Here is an 18,274-nt window from a genome sequence, read left to right as displayed (position 1 = left end):
ATATATATATATTGGTGAGAAAAGTTAACAAAAGGAAATTATAATGATTAATTGAAAACAATATATCTTTCGGTCTCAGACTCAACCCGAGAATTGTTTAAAGGGATCGAAGTTTGAATTCTACTATTCTAGTATTTAGGTTAAATTCTAAGCAGGTAAATGTAATAAATACTTAAAAAGACAAAAGAATTTAATTTTACTCAATTTAAGCAGAATTACATTCTGATCAATGATCATATCCATTGTTTTATGTACACGTGAATCAATTGGAGTAAAAGAGATTTGGAGTACAGTTATATGCAGTTTTGTTAAATAGTGGGATGGATGAAAAGTTTTGTCACGGATAATAGTTCAACTTTGCTCAATCTTGAAAAGAAATTTCTCTGGTGGAGGATACCTGTAACCAATTACATACTCATACTCACGATTCAAATTTGACACCATTGGTTAATCTGAAACAATTCCGTTCCGACGAGTCGATGGACGGAAAAGAAAGGAAAATAAAATCTGCAGAATACGAAGCAGTGGTAAGTGCAGGCCCACACCTGAGACGCCTCCAGCAAGCCCACGCTCACCTGGTGGTGACGGGTTGTCACCGGAGCCGCGCTCTGCTGACGAAACTCCTCACGCTATCGTGCGCTGCGGGTTCCATCGCCTACACTCGCCGCCTCTTCCGCTCCGTTTCCGACCCAGATTCTTTCCTCTTCAATTCCCTCATCAAAGCCTCTTCAAAATTCGGTTTTTCCCTCGACGCCGTTCTCTTCTACCGTCGCATGCTCCTCTCTCGCATCGTTCCTTCCACTTACACCTTCACCTCCGTCATCAAGGCCTGCGCCGATCTTTCCCTCCTCTGTATCGGCACGCTCGTTCATTCCCACGTTTTCGTTTCTGGCTATGCCTCAGATTCCTTCGTCCAAGCCGCATTAATCGCGTTTTACGCGAAATCGTGCACCCCTCGTGTTGCACGGAAGGTGTTCGATGAAATGCCTCAGAGAAGTATCGTTGCTTGGAACTCCATGATTTCGGGGTACGAGCAGAACGGGCTTGCCAATGAGGCTGTAGAGGTTTTTAACAAGATGCGTGAGTCTAGGGTCGAGCCGGATTCCGCGACTTTTGTTTCGGTGTTATCCGCTTGCTCTCAACTGGGGTCGCTTGACTTTGGGTGTTGGCTGCATGACTGCATCGTTGGGAGTGGAATTACAATGAACGTGGTTCTTGCTACCTCGTTGGTGAACATGTTTTCGCGGTGCGGGGATGTGGGAAGAGCACGTGCGGTTTTTTATTCGATGATCGAAGGGAATGTTGTTTTGTGGACGGCTATGATATCCGGGTACGGGATGCATGGCTATGGTGTTGAGGCAATGGAGGTTTTTCATCGAATGAAGGCACGTGGGGTGGTGCCTAACAGTGTCACCTTTGTTGCCGTGTTATCTGCATGTGCGCATGCAGGGCTAATAGATGAAGGGCGTTCAGTTTTTGCAAGCATGAAGCAAGAGTATGGTGTGGTTCCAGGAGTGGAGCACCATGTTTGCATGGTTGATATGTTCGGGCGAGGTGGGTTGCTCAATGAGGCATACCAGTTTGTTAAAGGGCTTAATTCTGATGAGCTTGTTCCGGCCGTGTGGACTGCAATGCTTGGAGCTTGCAAGATGCATAAGAATTTTGATCTTGGTGTGGAGGTTGCTGAGAATCTCATCAATGCAGAGCCAGAGAATCCTGGCCATTATGTGTTGCTTTCTAACATGTATGCATTGGCGGGGAGGATGGATAGAGTGGAATCGGTTAGGAATGTGATGATCCAAAGAGGCCTTAAGAAGCAAGTGGGTTATAGCACCATAGATGTTGACAATAGAAGTTATCTTTTTAGCATGGGTGACAAGTCTCACCCTGAGACTAATGAGATTTATTGTTTCTTGGATGAGTTGATATGGAGGTGCAAGGATGCAGGCTATGCACCCGTGCCAGAGTCCGCGATGCACGAGTTGGAAGGGGAAGAAAGGGAGTATGCCCTCAGGTACCACAGTGAGAAGCTTGCGGTGGCATTTGGGCTGATGAAAACTGGCGATGGAGTGACTCTCAGGATTGTCAAGAACCTTAGGATATGTGAAGACTGTCATTCAGCAATTAAGTTCATCTCTGCTGTAATGAATAGAGAGATAATTGTTCGGGATAAGCTTCGTTTCCATCATTTTAGAGAAGGCTCGTGTTCTTGTTCAGATTATTGGTGATGGGATTTAAACCTGCGTGAAATCTGATTATTATTTTTATGATATATGTGACTAAAGATAGTAAAAGAGAAGAATACTGTTTAATAGGAATAGTTTCAAACCCTGAAAAAAAAGGAGTAGTTTCAAACAAAATATGAAGAATTCAAAATATGCAAAAAGAATCCTGTGTAACCATACTTGAGAGATATAAAACACAATTTACATGCAAGTGATGCAAACTACTTTTTGTCACCTTTCTAGCAAAATATTTGGTACTAAATATGATTTTTCATTTGAAAAATTGTTGGAGAGAAACCTTGCACCACACACAATAAGGTCTAGATATAGAAGCACAATACAAAGTACACCATAGAAAATAATGGTAAAACAAATTTTACATGGTTTGTCACCTCTTATTTACATTTACAAAAAGGTCTTAATAAAATGCTCATGTATCACCTAACATACAAGTTTCCTAGTTACAAAAAATACTTAAATATGTTTGAGATTTATGATATATATTTGATTTTTTGTTTTGAATCCCTAATAAATTTTATTTAGAATTTTCTTTCCTTCACATGGATCCCTTTCAACTCAAAGTGGAGCCTCTTTCTCTTTACAAAAAAATCATTTCACGTTGGTGTGGTGGAATTGATACATTCATAATTGATTCTCACCTTTCCAATAGCCATTGAAAATTGTTATCTCCTTCATATATGTAGACTTCCCATGAGTTAAATATTTAACCTAATTACAATGCATTAGAATCCTTCATTTCAAATTATGTTTGAAAATTTAAATTCATTTTCCCAATAAGTAAATAAAATTAGAAGAATGTATTATAACATCTTTCATTTAAATTCACTATCAAATTTTTTTTTTCCTCATTTTTCTCTTCTTTCATATATTGATCTCACAAACAAATAATAGTATCTCAAAGTTACAACAAGAGCTACCAAAGAATTCCTTCACTACATTCTCCAACTTTTCTTTAACATGTCATAAAACATCTGTAAATCATCATTAAATTGAGGAGAAGACACATAAAGCAAATCACTCCAATGGCTGCATTTCTTATTCCATATTTTACATCCACAAACCATGCTGTGATACATACACATACTACAAGCACATGTTATGTTGATTTATCTATCAACTACACCACAGTAACAAACCACAAAAGTACAAAACCCAGAGATTAAAATTGATATTATACTGAGAATGTAAATATATTGATATTACACATAAGATTGGGATATCTCGGTCGGGATTTTTGGCAGATACTTACAACTTAGTAAGTAAAGGTTCTTTTTGTAGATCAACAAACTGACTGCAATCAATTCCCTTATCAGAAAATGCCTCTACAAGCTTGGGGAAGAGCTTAGCAAGCATAATTTTAAATCCTGTTGAAGTCCCCTTCTGGTTTTCATGTCCAGTTTTTCCACTACCAAAAGCACATCCAATAGAAGCTCCTTCAAGATAAGCCTTGCAAGCAAGAAGTATATGTTGGGAGCATTTTCTAAAGTGCTCTTCCACCAGTGCTTCAAAATGCTGCATTAGGCATCATTTGTCAGTAGCAATTCCATCCATATAATTACATTCAAAGATTCAGATGGACCTCTTTTCTGAATCATAATCTAGGAATTAGGCTTCATACAGTATTCAAACCCTCGAAGCCTCTGTGTAATCTAGTAGAATAAATTTTATAGTGGAAATTAAAAACCTACAGAAACTTAAGGTCATGCCAGGAAGTATGAAAAATTGGAAATCATGGACACAACAGTTAGTTCTAATCCTTTACAATATAGTGAAAATATCTTTGACAAATTCACCAATTTTATCACTAAAATGAAGCTTCTCTTTCAGCAAAATTATATATTTATTTAAATGTGCACCATATCTAGTTTATGATCTACCAGTGTCTTATGCTTGTGTGGGTATGTGTTCCAATACACACCTTTTTGGCATGTTGTACAGTACTTGTTACTTAAACCAATGGTCAACATATAACTAATCCGAGATATCGCTTGGAATTGCCGTCTAGTTTTCCTATATCATCACTGAATGCAGAGTAACAATAGAGGAAAACCAAAGTATAGAAGTAGTGATTTTACCTTTGGTGGCTTTCTTAATAGATACATCATGGATTTGGTTGTGACAAGGAAAGCATTTTCATTGTAACTGACTGAGTTTTTCTCTCCCTCAGCTCTGCCAATTTGTTGGTCATATCCAGCCTCATTGAAATAAGGCTTCTCATTAAGGACAAGTGCCTGTAGAGAGAGAAGGACTTGAAGAATAGTGGAGGCTCCAGGGTTCCACACTTCAGTGTCTGTGCCTGTCCAAGTGTTTAGGAGACTCAGACAGATTTTTCCTGACTCGTACAGATTAGGATTTAACCGGAGCCCTGCAGAATTGTAGTGCACCATCTGCATGAGATTTCAAAAGACCACGATGGCAACATGAGAGTTAGTTCAGATATAAGTGTTGAGTTTGAGATCTTTGAACATGAGCTGTTACAATTTAGACTAAAATATTTCTAGAAAATGCATATGGTTAAACTGTACTTCTCATTTCAATGAAGAGCAAGGACCTTAATCACCTTATAAACAAGTGCCAATGCATGAATCACAAATGAAAATAATTAACAAGCACTGCAAACTATATATAAAATCTTACAGGTGGTTCATTGGGATACTCCGGAGGGAAGCATATGTCAAAGAAAAACAGCCCATCATGATAAGGAGTTCCAGATGCACCAACAATAGCTGCTCGCATGAGATCCATTCTTTCTTCAAACACACGAACATAAATAGTTTCTGTTTCGGTGAATGAAGATTGTAAGTGCATTTGCAGAAATTGCTATGAATATTTACAATGTACTTCTACAGATTTCTCTTTTCATAAGAAAAATGAAGTAATCGACACATGGTTTACGTGAAATTATGTAAAGAATATTCAATGAAGACTGTGCTGTATATAGAAGAACGTGGTTCAAAATAAACAAGATATAGTATGCACCTGGAAGATTTTTCTCGAGGATGCTCCATTCTTGCTGAACCTTTTTCACCCAACTTCTTTTTACCTACAAAGGAAAGAAAACAATTAGCTTAATATATCAATGTAATAGTATTTCACTGTAATTGATGATCAATTTCTAACCTGAGATGTTGACAACCCTTTTCCCTCAACAAAAAAATGGTGGTCAGGGCAATTTTCTATTACATCAAACTGCTTGAACTGGTTTGAACTGTTGCTGTCTAAAGAAAATGGAAAATCATTCTTCTCATGAATCTCAATATTTTCAGGATATGAAGTCTTGTCCTCAGTATATTGCAACTCAGCCATTGGATGTTGTTCAGTAAAGAGGTCAGAAGTTTCCAAATCTTTCTTATCTAGACAATCATATCCATTCTTCTTTTCAAATGTAGGTACTGAGGAAACTGCTCCTGAAATTAGAGTTCCTCTAAAAGTTTGGAATATGCTGGCTTTAATGCTGGAGAAAAGTTCAAAGGCTGCTCGAGGAAGGGAAAAGGAACTACATTCCCCAAGATTCTTTTCACAATTCTCTCTAGTACCATCACCATTTAACAAGTCCTAATCATACAAATGTGATATATCAGTCTATAATTAGACAGTTGCATTGGTAACCTCCTAGTCAATAATTAACTATTGAAAAATGTAATTTAGGATGATAACTGGCGTCTATAATTTCCAAATTAAACTTGTTGGTAAAACTAAAAAAGAATATAAGGTGGCATTTGGTTTGCCCGTTTTCCATTTTCTTTGTTGTTTTCTGTTGCTATATTAACTACCTGACTTTTCACTATAATTTCCAAGCTGAGACTTCTGTGTTTCAAATGTTTCCAATTAGATAATTCATTCAAGAAATGCTAGTAATGCATAAGCATAAACATAACACTTGGATGAACACAGGCATAAACCACATCAAAAAAAAAAAAAAAGTGGCCCTCACCTTTCCCTTCTGGTCAGAAGGTAGACTCCTGTGTTCGATTATCTCATGAGTGAACTCTTCAACATTTGTCTCAAAAGGAGTGGGGGTTACAGTTGAACCTTCATGTTTCTCAATCCGGAAAATTTCATAAGGTGCAACCTGTTGGGTTAAACAAAAATCATTCATACATTACTTCCAGTAGATGAAAAGCTACAAAATGTGTACATTACAATCGAAAATCAGAAATAATTTTGGGAAAACTATAAAAAGATCATTAAATATGCAATACATAGTCCAAGTTCAGTTGTTGTCAGTTGTTTTACCATTGCCATCATATCCATATTTTGACTATGAATGGAAGAACTTTCTATTATATTAAAAAAAAATAGTAGAAAAACTCATCCTAAACCAATGTCAAGGGTCAACTACATAAACTAGCAACTAGTAATCAACCAAGGTTTCAACTCTGAAACACACAGCCACACACAGTAGTAAATATCTACATAGGACCAATAATTATCTGTCAAACTCTTCATCTAGATAAATGAGATATGTGAAGCATAAATTTCTGGAGTTCACATTACCATCATACCTTGGTTGTGAAACCAGTTGCCCATGTCACCTCCACATCACCATCTTTGAAACCAGTAACACTGCCAATGCAGGACATGAAATAATTATCAGGGAACTCATCCTGATAACTCATTTGGTTCCCATTTTTAGGAACAGCCTCTGCATTAAAGTCGGTCACTGATTTTGCTTGTTCTTTCTCAGCTTGGTTACCAAGCTGTTTTTGAGCCGCCTTAAACATAATATCACCAAAAAAGCAGGAGTAATCTGGGTGCTCTACAAGTTCATAGGCACTCACAGTTTCCTCCAATTTGTCTCCAGTCAAATTATCCGGGTCAGATATGGAAATAGTTTTCCATTGTACCTTTACAGTACACTCCTTTGCATCCACACATTGGACAACACCCCATCTTTGACTGCTAGTTTTAAGAGGATCATCAGAAGCACCTTTTTCCAGCACAAACTGATGAGGCCAAAATTCATGATTGTTTATAACATTCACTGGAAGTAAATTCTCTGGATCCAATCCCAAAGTGTATTCACCATTTTGCCACACAACATCAACTTTGGTCTTTATCTTCCCAATTATAAACAACTCACCACTGTAAGAGTTAAGGTTACTTCCCTTACACCCTCTTGACACACAATGCTCCATAGTAAGATCACCTATAGGTGCGTGTTGAGTAATCTGTTCCTTTTGGTCCGCAACCGAGAGCATGCACCAATCACCAAGCTGCCAGTTTGCATGTGAAAAACAAGATAACACAGTCAAGGTTTTAGAATCTTGCCAGCATTTGGGAGCACTCACACTAAAATCGCAACCCACTAGAACATGAGAAATCCAATTAACATACACCAAGCCTGCTTCCACAGCACAAACAGTTCCTTCATCATGATTGTCTCTCCAAGTGTCACATAGCCATCTAGTTGATTTAGAAGCACTGGAGGACTTAACCTTTACTCTCTGCCCTGGATAGTACGGAAACTGCGAATCTTCAGGAAAATTACCAGTCAGTGGTAAAAGCTTCTCTCTTTCCAAGGCAGTGATATCACATTTAGCTCCATCATCAAACAATACAGCCACTTTGTCCACCACCCTTTGAACTCGACCAAGCCATGGCCCCTTAATTACATAATCACCTTCTGCAATGGAACGAATCCTCAAAAGTTTCTTAGAGTTCAAATTTTTTAATACTTTTCCTTTAACACTTTCCAAATCCACAAACAAATCCATACTTGTAACCCTCCCCATTTGTCCAGATGGGTCTGACAAGGAGCAGACCACATCTCCATGGACAAATGCTCTCTCAAATGAAAGAAAATCATCGATCCTTCCGATGCTTTCCTCTAAACTTGATAATATGCTCTGAGCTTTACCGCCGTATAGAAAATCAATTTCATCTTGATCCTCACTGCTGTTGCTGCCACTGGAAGTTTCCCAGTCTGAATCACTGATGATAAGATCCATCAATTATATGCCTGCCATAATATTGATGGTAACATCAACTAGACTATTATAAGTACAATGAATTAACATGATAACATAGCAATATGGAAGAAAAAAAGCTGTTAGTCCGTGTACCGGAAGTCTTACCAGATTTTGGAATATATAGAATCAGAATTATTCTGCACCCTCAATGGTATCCTGAGAAGAAAGGACACTAACTATTAATTCAGATGTACATTTTAATCCTTATGTTTGGTTTGACTTTTTGTTTTCTGTTTTCATGAAATAAAAATACTGAAAATTTATGATATATTAACTTTTTTATTTTTATATTTGCTTAAAATTACCGCAATTTCATTTTACCCGAAATGAGGTTTTTTGTTTTCATTTTTACTGAAAATGTTTTAAGAAATCTAACCAAACACATTTTCATCACCGTTTTCTGTTTTCAGTAAAAATGAAAACAGAAAATAACCAAACCAAACACCCCTTTAATAATCCATTTTTATTATTTAGAATAGTTGATATGGATATTTTAAAACTGTACAATTTTTTTTAATATATCCATAAATGAACAATAATAGTAAATAGTGATTCAAGAAGATCCTTACCTTGTCAAGCAAATTGAAGAATCAAACCCCAATGTGTATATAGTGATCACAAAAGTTATGCCAATATTGATTTCAATGGATAACGGTGGGTAATACAGAATATTTTTCTGATTGATACTGCTTTTTGTCACGGATAGTATCTCCAAATGAAACTGGAGATCTGATGCCAAAGAAGATTTTCCCAGGATAATAGGACTCAAATCTTGGTCTGTTTTTGCCCAATAGGTTATAGGAATCAATCAAGGACTCCAAAATGCCAAAGGAGATATGCCCAACTTGAATTGGAATTTCACAGAAAGAAACCTTTGGGAGAGGTTTAAAACAACAAAATGTCAAGTACCAACAACTATCAGACGAATTCTTTTTTTTTTTTTTGGTGGTTTACAGAAAGAAAAAAATTCTGGCTATTGGAGGAAACAGACCAAGATAAGCAAAAGATGCCAAAGGAGATTTGCCCCCCAAGAAAGGGTGGAGTTCCTAGAGAAATTATCTCTGAATGGTAATATTTTAAGAAGGCAAAAAATAATGTTGATATATTTTTACTACTTGGAATCCAAGTATCCAACCAAAGGAAAATTAAGTAACTTTTGCCAAAGAAGATTTGCCCAGTACAGCTGAATCTTCAATCATAAATAGATATCTGAAATAGATGAAGCTTCATTTTCCAATATTGAGGGTTACACTTCCAAAGGAGATCTGCCTCTACAAATAAGTCTAACACTCAATCAGGTCAATCTGGTAACAAAGGAGATGAGCTTCTGTTATCATATCATTTCTTTTGAACCTGCAACAATATGACTACTGAGTGCTTCCTCTAACCTTTTACAATATGAAAAGAAAATGAAAATAACAAAAGAATGAGATTAGGCTGACTATTTTATTCTTTAACATCATAGTTCAGGAGGAAAAAACTCAGATTGAGATTAAACTAGAGAACTGCTTTCAATAAATAAGTTTAAGTTGCACAACAAAGAAATAGAATCTAAAGGCGTACCCGAGTTTTGACATTCAAAACTAAAAGTTAAAGAAAATTAGAATCAATAATCTCTTTAATTCCTTTTATCTTGATAGGTTAGAAAATCCAACTCTGTAAGGAAAAACATTGCACACAACTCATGGTCATTTTTCACCTCAAATTTCATTATAAAAAAAAAATCAATTCTCACCATCTCTAGTGCTACTGTCAAATCTAATACAGCTTTATTGCTATAGCTGGAAGAATAATCCCAAAAACATTCCTTTTTATTGAATCTAGGAATTCATATGAATTAGCATCTATCGTAATTATGTTATGTAGAAATCTACTTTATTGAATCCAGCACAACAGAATGAGTTCACAATAGAAAGTTATAATCTATTAACCTCAAGAAACCTCCATGACTATAAACACCAAATGAACTCAACGAAAACTCACAAAACAAGGAAATCAAAGCTAAGAGTTAAATGAAACAAGGTAAATTAGAAGAGAAAGGGAAAGTACCATTGGCACATTTGGGATGGTTGGATCCATAAAAAGCTGCAAAAGGTATAGAACCAAGAAACCTCCATGACTACAAACACCAAATGAAGGAACTCCACCCAGAAGAACTAAACAAATTGAAAGTATATATGCTACTTCACAAAATTTGCTTTCAGCTTCAAAAGGCTATCTTATGCTCTCTTCTTCTTCTTATCTAAGAACTTCAACCTTAATAGAAGAAGGAAGAGGAGGGTATTGTTCAGATAGGCTTAGTTTCAAGCCCAGTTCCACCATCATCCACGTCACCACTAAGCTTTGGAACCATTGTAGAGTGTCACTTTTCTCTCTGTAGAATGCTAAGAATGCTTCGTGGTGAAGATGGGAACTTGTAGTGTTAGTGTAACAAATGGAGACTTTTTGTTACATATAAATAGTGTGACTATTGAACCAACTGAAAGAATATACCAGATAGTATCCGACACAAAATACTACGAGGAGACAGTTAGTGTGTAATTACCTGTTTGCCCTCACTATGTGTCTCATACAGAAGTCAAAATTTTGAAACTGGTCTGAAGCCACAAGGAAAATGACTATAATTTTGGGAAATTTCCTTTGATTCTTATTATGTGTCACCTTTTTTCCTTTGTGGTGTTGTTTCATGGATGAATTATTGAAATCGAATTGACTAAATGAAAGATTTGATGTCATTTGGTTACAATTTACTCTGACTCATATCAAACCATTATGTGGGTTAGTACCAATGGTTCAAAGATTGTGTGCATGTGGGGTTTTTTTTATTTTACTTTTTTGGGTAAAATTGCTAGCTAGGAACTTTGTATGATCACTGCCATCTGTCAGTTTTTTCTTTTAATGATCTAACTATAATTTAATTATGAAATTTTAATTTTAAATATAATATAAGTAATGTTAAACAAATGCCTTTTTAAAAAAAAGTAACGTTAAACAAATTAAAGACAACAATATTGATAATTTTATAATATTAAAAATTAAACTTCACTCAAAAATATTATAATTCATAACTTATAACACATAACATTCAAAATTAAAAATGAAAAGAAATATAATGTATATTATTACATTTTAGTTCAACAACACACAATAATATTTATTAACAATTATAATTAGAAAATAAATTCATGTAACTAATATAATTATCAATCATTATAATATTAAATTAGAATTACATTAATTATCATAATATTGAATTTTTAAATTGAAAAAAAAAATCCAACAAACCATTTACCAATTCAAATTGGTTATGTCCGGTTTTAAATTAGTTCAATTGGTTTTATAACAATTTTTTTACACGTCCTGTTTTTTGTACTATTAAATTTAAATGGCCTAGTTGTTGGTTTTCGGCGCTAATAGATAAATGGATGCATGATAATGTTGGCACATTGTTGAAAATAAGTACTTATTTTAAACAATAATGTGTATTTGGATTAGCATTAAAAAATGTTTAAAATAAAATGTGTTAAATTTTTTGTCAAGAAAAATAATTTTAAACAAAATTTTATTTTAAATATGCTAAGTTTTTAAGAAAAAAATTATATTCTGTTTTTTATAAGTGAGGGAATAATCTTTCGAAATACAGTCATGTACTAAAGTAGACATTCCTTATAAAAGTGTTTTTTCACACAAGAATCTCATATTCAAATTCAAGATTAGTATTAGTCATCTTCCTAAGGGTTAATTAACAAAATTAGATGCAAAAGACTTGAAAAGAAATTAAACACCTCATGCATATACTAATATACTTGCTGATTGAAGCATTAAATGACTTGCGTGTTGTCAATTAATGGAGTATATATCGAACTTCACTTTTCTAATAAATAAATACCAGATGTTAATCTAAATCCACCAAAACGTGTACTTTGGTGATAAAAAGCACTAATTAAGTTTGCCAATTATATATAGCAATTTCTAGTCATTAAGCAAGGATATCTCAAGTTTATTCTCCTGCATATTCGTATTCTTATCATGCATATGCTACTTTTCTAGCCAAAACCAAAGAATATCCTTGATGCTTCAAAACTGAGTGGAATGGTTTTACATAAAAATGTAGCATTAGCATGATCTAAAGACAAAGGGACAAACATGTTAAGAATGTTTGCAGAGACAAGTGATTCAATCTTTTTATTTCCTATTAATAGACAGAATATGCTACCTAATGTCCTTGACAGAAACAAAAAGGATCTTAGAAGCCAATCAGTATGGTTGTGTAGTAATATGAACTAAACCACAAAACTAGAGGATTTTCTTTTCTTAGTTGCCAATATTTAAAGAATGTGACTTAAGCACTAAGACACTGTCTAGTTGGAAAAGTAGAACAGGCCACGAACTGAAAATGACCAACTCCTAACAACTTATCTCTCTTCCCATAACTAAATGGAATTTTAAACCTTCTCTTTTTTACTTTTTGTTTAGTGGATTCCAGATTGATAGTGCTTTTGGTACTTTGTTATGTTATGCATATTCATGCATTTCCCAAGATTTGATTCTAAATTTGAATGACCTTTGATGATTGCTAGGCGACCAAGTTATGGAAAGATATGAATGTTCTTCTATATTAGTCAATTAAGCATTTAAAAATAGCAATTCTTGAAATGTTTTGGACTTCTGACTTTACCTGTATAACCCATTTGTTTGTACTCAACTTTTCTGCTTCAATTCCCACCCTACATATTGCTTTACTTTTCTTGTTAAACAACCAATGCAGAAAAAAAAACACTAACTCTTTGATTCAACCAAATCCCATAGGGTCATTGCCAATAAGAAATGCACCACCAGAGGTTCTTGTTTTGATGCTCATAAGCACTTATAAGAGAAGTATATAAGTTTTTTCATGCGTAGAAATTGATGATAATTATCATACAATTTACAATAACTCACACATACTCCTGTATAACTAATTAAATTAAATCATCTTAGTAAAAATTTATATAAGTTGATTTTTTTAATCTATAATATATAAGTTGATTTTAGTTTATAGAAAAAAAATAATTCAATTTACTTTTTATTTTGTTCTTCTAAAAACATTTAACCGTACAAGAATGATAAGTCAAAGTTGAGAAATTAGACTAGTCATCATAAAACTATGGGGAGGCATCTCTAGATTTTTTGGGCAGTGAGGACTGAATGAAGTATCCAAGCATGGCACGCCCACGTTAGGTAAATTGGATGACTAATTGCAACTTTCATCTAATCCACTTTGGTTCATATGTGCTATTGGCCATGGCCATAAGAAACAATTTTATATAAATATGCTCCAGGATCTACAGTATTTGTCATTGCTAATGCTCTTTATTTATTTTTTCCAATTTGGCTCTGGCACATTAATAAATTATTTGCATAGTGGATGGCTTGCATTTACGAACATTTAGGCCATTGCTAGTGCAAGTAAAAATAACACAAGAAAACCCTCAGGGGTACCAATTCGAATATTCACATATTTTGTATCTGTATCTCACTATTATTTAGGCTGCATTTCATGCATAATGCATTATAATTCGGATAGCATGATGTCAATCTTCACAGAATAAGGTGAAAGATCCTAATTGGTAGGTTTTGAGCCACCTGTGTAGCATATAATTATATGCTTTTGAAATGGGTGCTTGCGTGTCAATTTTGTTAGATTGTGACACTCATGGAAAACGATATTAACCGATGAAGGTGGATATGGAATTATACTCTGCGTCTGAAATGCATAATCAAAGGTCACAAAAGTGCTTGCCCACGTTTTAAATTGACAATATTAATGCTTGTGCAGGAAAATATCACCTAAAAGTGCTTCCCAAATCATGCTTATCCTGAAACTGTTCACCAATTAATCCCCCCTTCCCCCTGATTTTTGAGGAACACATGTTCCTGAGGAAAATATTGCAGTAATTAAGAGTTTAATTTTTAAGTATTAACCGTGTAAAGAACCTTTACATTCTTAACCAATTAAAAATTATAATTGATATGACTATAAGTCAATTATAGTAAAAATTAACAAATTTATTAACCAATAACAACAAAGTCAATCTTATTCTATTAAGTAAAATCGGCTATATAGAATATACAACACCATTTGACATTGAAAATCAAAGTTTTAAATATATTATTGAATCTAAGGTCTTCTTGATAATTTCCTCCCATGTCATTTTTGGTTTCCCTCTTCTCTTTTTTTTTTGGACTAAAAATTATATTATCCATTCTTATAACCATGTTTTTTAATTATGATCTTCTTTGTACATATTCAAACCATCTTAAATAATTTTTGTCATCTTTTTTTCAATATATATTACATCAAATGTTCTCTCGTATAATATTATTTCATATTTTATCGTTTCTTGAACGCCAATCCATTTTAACATTTTTATTTCTATTACCTCATTTTCCTCTCATGCTTTCTCTTTAAAATCTTAAGTTATGATAATATAAAAATCTTTTATATTCTCAATACATGTAGTATTTACTCACATAATTAAAATCCATTTTGAGTCATCCCACTATAATACCAACTTTATGTTCTGGCTGAAAAAAATTAATAATTACCGGTACGGTGAAAATAAATCTAAATGTGATTTCATGAGCACTTTAATTAATTATAAATTATGATCTCAACAAGAAACTAAGGCTGGTCAGTGCAATGGCCAACAAAACCATGTGTAGCACACTAGCACTGAAAATGCAAGGTTGAGAACAAAGACAGGGTCTGCGTCAACTACTGCAAAAGCTAGTAGCTTGGCTGTATGTTGTCCATATTTAATAATTAAATGGGACTTGTTACTTAAGAATTAGATACTCTAATGATTGAGCATTGAAGAAGATCTATGATCAAAGTTTGCTGACAGACTGGAACTAAGATGTCTTTCACAAGACAAGAATAACATACCAATGTACAAAAGTCCAAGAGTGTATATAGCATGCTATTCAAGTATTCATGAACAATAATAGCCTGGTAATGCACGGATTTTCAGTTATATGTATGTTTGCTTTGAATTTAGAGCATGCATGTCAACTTTCTGTGTGTTTGAATAATAGTTTAATTTTTTTATATACATTGGATGTATTTTTCATCCAAAATTCGAGTTAGATAGGATCCATGAAAAGTTTTTTCAAAATATTTAATATAATTGTATATTTATACTTAAAATTCAAATTAGAGATCAATAACTAGTTAAACTAAAATAATATATTTTATGTGAGTTGATTCATATATTTGATGATAAATAATGAACTTAGTTAAATATTTATTAATAAATTTTATTATGTATATAAGAATTTTTTTTATATAAATTTCACTTCAAAACTTATTAAGATAAGGTAAAAAGGAGTTTAATTATTTTAAATTTGATATATTCTTCCATGAAACTTAGTAATAGGAAATGCTAATTAATAAAAATATAATAAAGTATCTAAACATACAAAAGCTATAAAAGACTGAATATTCACACACCTGTGAGAAGTTAAATAGTTTTCTTTAGTTATTTAATTTATTTGATATGAATGTCATTAGTGAGAAATTAAACGATTTAATAATGGAATAGATATTAAAATGAAAACCCCTTCTGATAGTGGCCCATGTTTGCTTGATATAGATATAGGAAAAGGTTGAGTGATACAACCACAAGTCTAATCAAAATCCACCGTATGTTCCATCAAATTAAAAAGCGAAAGATATATATCTGCGGATGGTGCACAGTGAAAACAAAATAATGGTCACATGAAACAGCAAGTTCATTGCAACCACAACCAATTATACTAGTAATTAAATCAGATAACAGCAAACTTTTATTATTTTATATCTTATACAGTGGCAAGAAGTGGAGTAGCTGTTGCAAAAAATAATTTATTAGAATAATAATAATAATAATGAAAGTGGAAGAGGCGGAAGTGCTTTACAATGTACTAACTCCTTGTATGTAGTTAGGAGAGATTGACATGTGACACAGAAAGTAAGTCCACTTAGAACCACTTTGTTCCATGGAAGGAGATACTTCTTATTCTATTTTATTTAACCCTTAATTGCAACTATCCACACGAGGCAGCCATGAGACAATCATGGTAAGAAAATTTGATGCCACATTTTAACCCAAAACCTTAAGATACAGATTTATGAATCTTTTTTTCACTTATATGATATTTAATTTTTTCATTTTTATTCGATGTGAAACTTCCCCTTATATTTATACTTCACAGTAACAAATTGTAGGTTTAACTCCTTACTCATCTATTGGAAGGCAGATAAATGGAAGTTCTTTAAAAGTGTTTCTTGAGGCTAGAAAATTTCTCTGCCTTAAACTGAGCTACCATCTACTGTTCCTAAAATTTTCTCAACCTCTGGTTTTATAAATTATAATAACATATTTAATTATCACTAATCATAATTTTTCCCAACATAGAGATAATGGCCACGTGTGAAATGGCCCATACTATATTGCAAGGTCAACCAAGGGGTGGGGAGACATGAATGTTGATCCATTTCCTTTTGCATTACTCTCGGAATAATCAAGAACTTGAGTAGAGGGAACTAGTTGTCTGCTGAGGATAGGTTGAACTTGAATCCTGATGTTGTTGTCCATAGTAAACTGTGGAAATTAACGTAAAACTCAGTCATTGTCTCTATCTCTATCCAAAGTTGAGTAATAGTCCCAAGTTTGGATATAAAATCGAATGGACATTTGACAATGACAATTGACAAGTCTGATCTTTTTTATTTTTCATATAGGGGTGGCTATCAATGAAAGAGATATCTCAAGACCCACCAATTCATTTATAGCCTCTGGAAAGAGTATTATCCTAATACCAGATTCATCGTTCATAAAATAGATTGTGTTGTTGTTTTTCTTCTTTACCACCTCAAAGAGTTAGATTATTGTATTCTAGCTTATGGACGGTTTTTTATCATAAAAATCTGTCACTAGCAAAATGTTAATCTATTAAATTTGTAAGTATTTATGAATAATTTAGGTAAGAGTTTTAAAGAAGTTAAACTGTGCAAAAACATTGATTCATTTTACTACCTTAATTTATTTTATTTTGTGTTTTTTGAGAAACTTTGTTAAAGGGTAATAATAACTAAATCAGAAATTTCTCTTGTATTCATGATGCAATATTACAAACCATATGTCCCCCACTGTGGGAAGATGAGAAAAGTCCTGGAAAAGTCGACATGGATGGAACTTGATCTTAGTTTCAAGAAATCTCGAAATGATGCCACTTTATTTAAGCTTTCTGGGCCTAAAAATCCTAATAGAGTTTTTCAACTTTTAAGAAATAGGAAGAGATTTCCACAATAGTGACACATTCAGACACTGCATTTAAGTCAATATAGTGTAAATGACCTGAGATATTGTTAAGTATTTGAACACAATTTGCTAAATGTTGACCTAGTTCATTTGTTTTAATATAATATTAATTTCAAACTTAATTATAAACTCAATTATATAAATAATCAAATTCTCTAATATCAATATAGATAAAGACATAATTTCCCGTAAAAGTATAAATGCACTTTTAAATTATTTAAACCCAACTTGTTAAGTATTCGATAAGCTAAAAAAAACCTCAAACTTGACATTAAAAACTGGTAAATAATGAGTGAATATATAATGTTAAAAAAATGTTAATTTCATAAATCATCACTACATATTTCCTATGTTAAATATTCTATTTATTACTATATTTTTTAGCCTAACAAGTTATTAAGTACAAACTTTATATTTTTCTAACAAACCAAGCTCCAGCTTAAATAAATCCTGAGAGCCATAATTCTTTTCACAGGCCAAGCTTGAGCTTTTGGCATTCAAGTTTTTTCAACTCATTTGCATCTTTAGACGGCACTCTATAGTTCATGTCAGAATCCTTTTTCTCCAGAACCTTTGCTTTTCGAAGCACAGGATGATAATGTCAAAGTTTGAATTTTTTTGTTTGTCAGAAATTGGTAAAAAGCATTGTTTAGTATCATGTTTTTGACTAACAAAATAGTACAGGAGTCATTATTAAATTTCTTGAAACCAA

General features: G+C 33.4%; 2 protein-coding genes across 2 annotated transcripts; one reads left to right on the top strand and one right to left on the bottom strand.

Annotated features, from left to right (window-relative positions):
* Window positions 1–206: 206 nt before the first annotated feature.
* LOC100791321 (pentatricopeptide repeat-containing protein At2g33760) lies at window positions 207–2,436 on the top strand. Its single transcript, XM_003541486.5, has one exon. It carries the CDS (start codon window positions 480–482, stop codon window positions 2,226–2,228), a length of 1,749 nt encoding a protein of 582 aa, XP_003541534.1. The 5' UTR covers window positions 207–479; the 3' UTR covers window positions 2,229–2,436.
* An 815-nt stretch (window positions 2,437–3,251) lies between these two features.
* On the bottom strand, window positions 3,252–9,571 carry LOC100306246 (probable ubiquitin-conjugating enzyme E2 24). Its single transcript, XM_003542700.4, has 9 exons — window positions 8,788–9,571; window positions 8,324–8,374; window positions 6,752–8,208; window positions 6,181–6,318; window positions 5,367–5,801; window positions 5,226–5,289; window positions 4,884–5,023; window positions 4,322–4,633; window positions 3,252–3,758 (listed from the first exon to the last, which is right to left on the bottom strand). Exons 3-9 carry the CDS (start codon window positions 8,195–8,197, stop codon window positions 3,492–3,494), a joined length of 2,802 nt encoding a protein of 933 aa, XP_003542748.2. The 5' UTR covers window positions 8,198–8,208; window positions 8,324–8,374; window positions 8,788–9,571; the 3' UTR covers window positions 3,252–3,491.
* Window positions 9,572–18,274: the final 8,703 nt, after the last annotated feature.

This window comes from Glycine max, chromosome 13 (assembly GCF_000004515.6).
Source record: "Glycine max cultivar Williams 82 chromosome 13, Glycine_max_v4.0, whole genome shotgun sequence".
Lineage (NCBI taxonomy): Eukaryota > Viridiplantae > Streptophyta > Magnoliopsida > Fabales > Fabaceae > Glycine > Glycine max.
The sequence above is the reverse complement of the archived record's forward strand: the minus strand, read 5'-3'. Positions and strand labels throughout refer to the sequence as shown.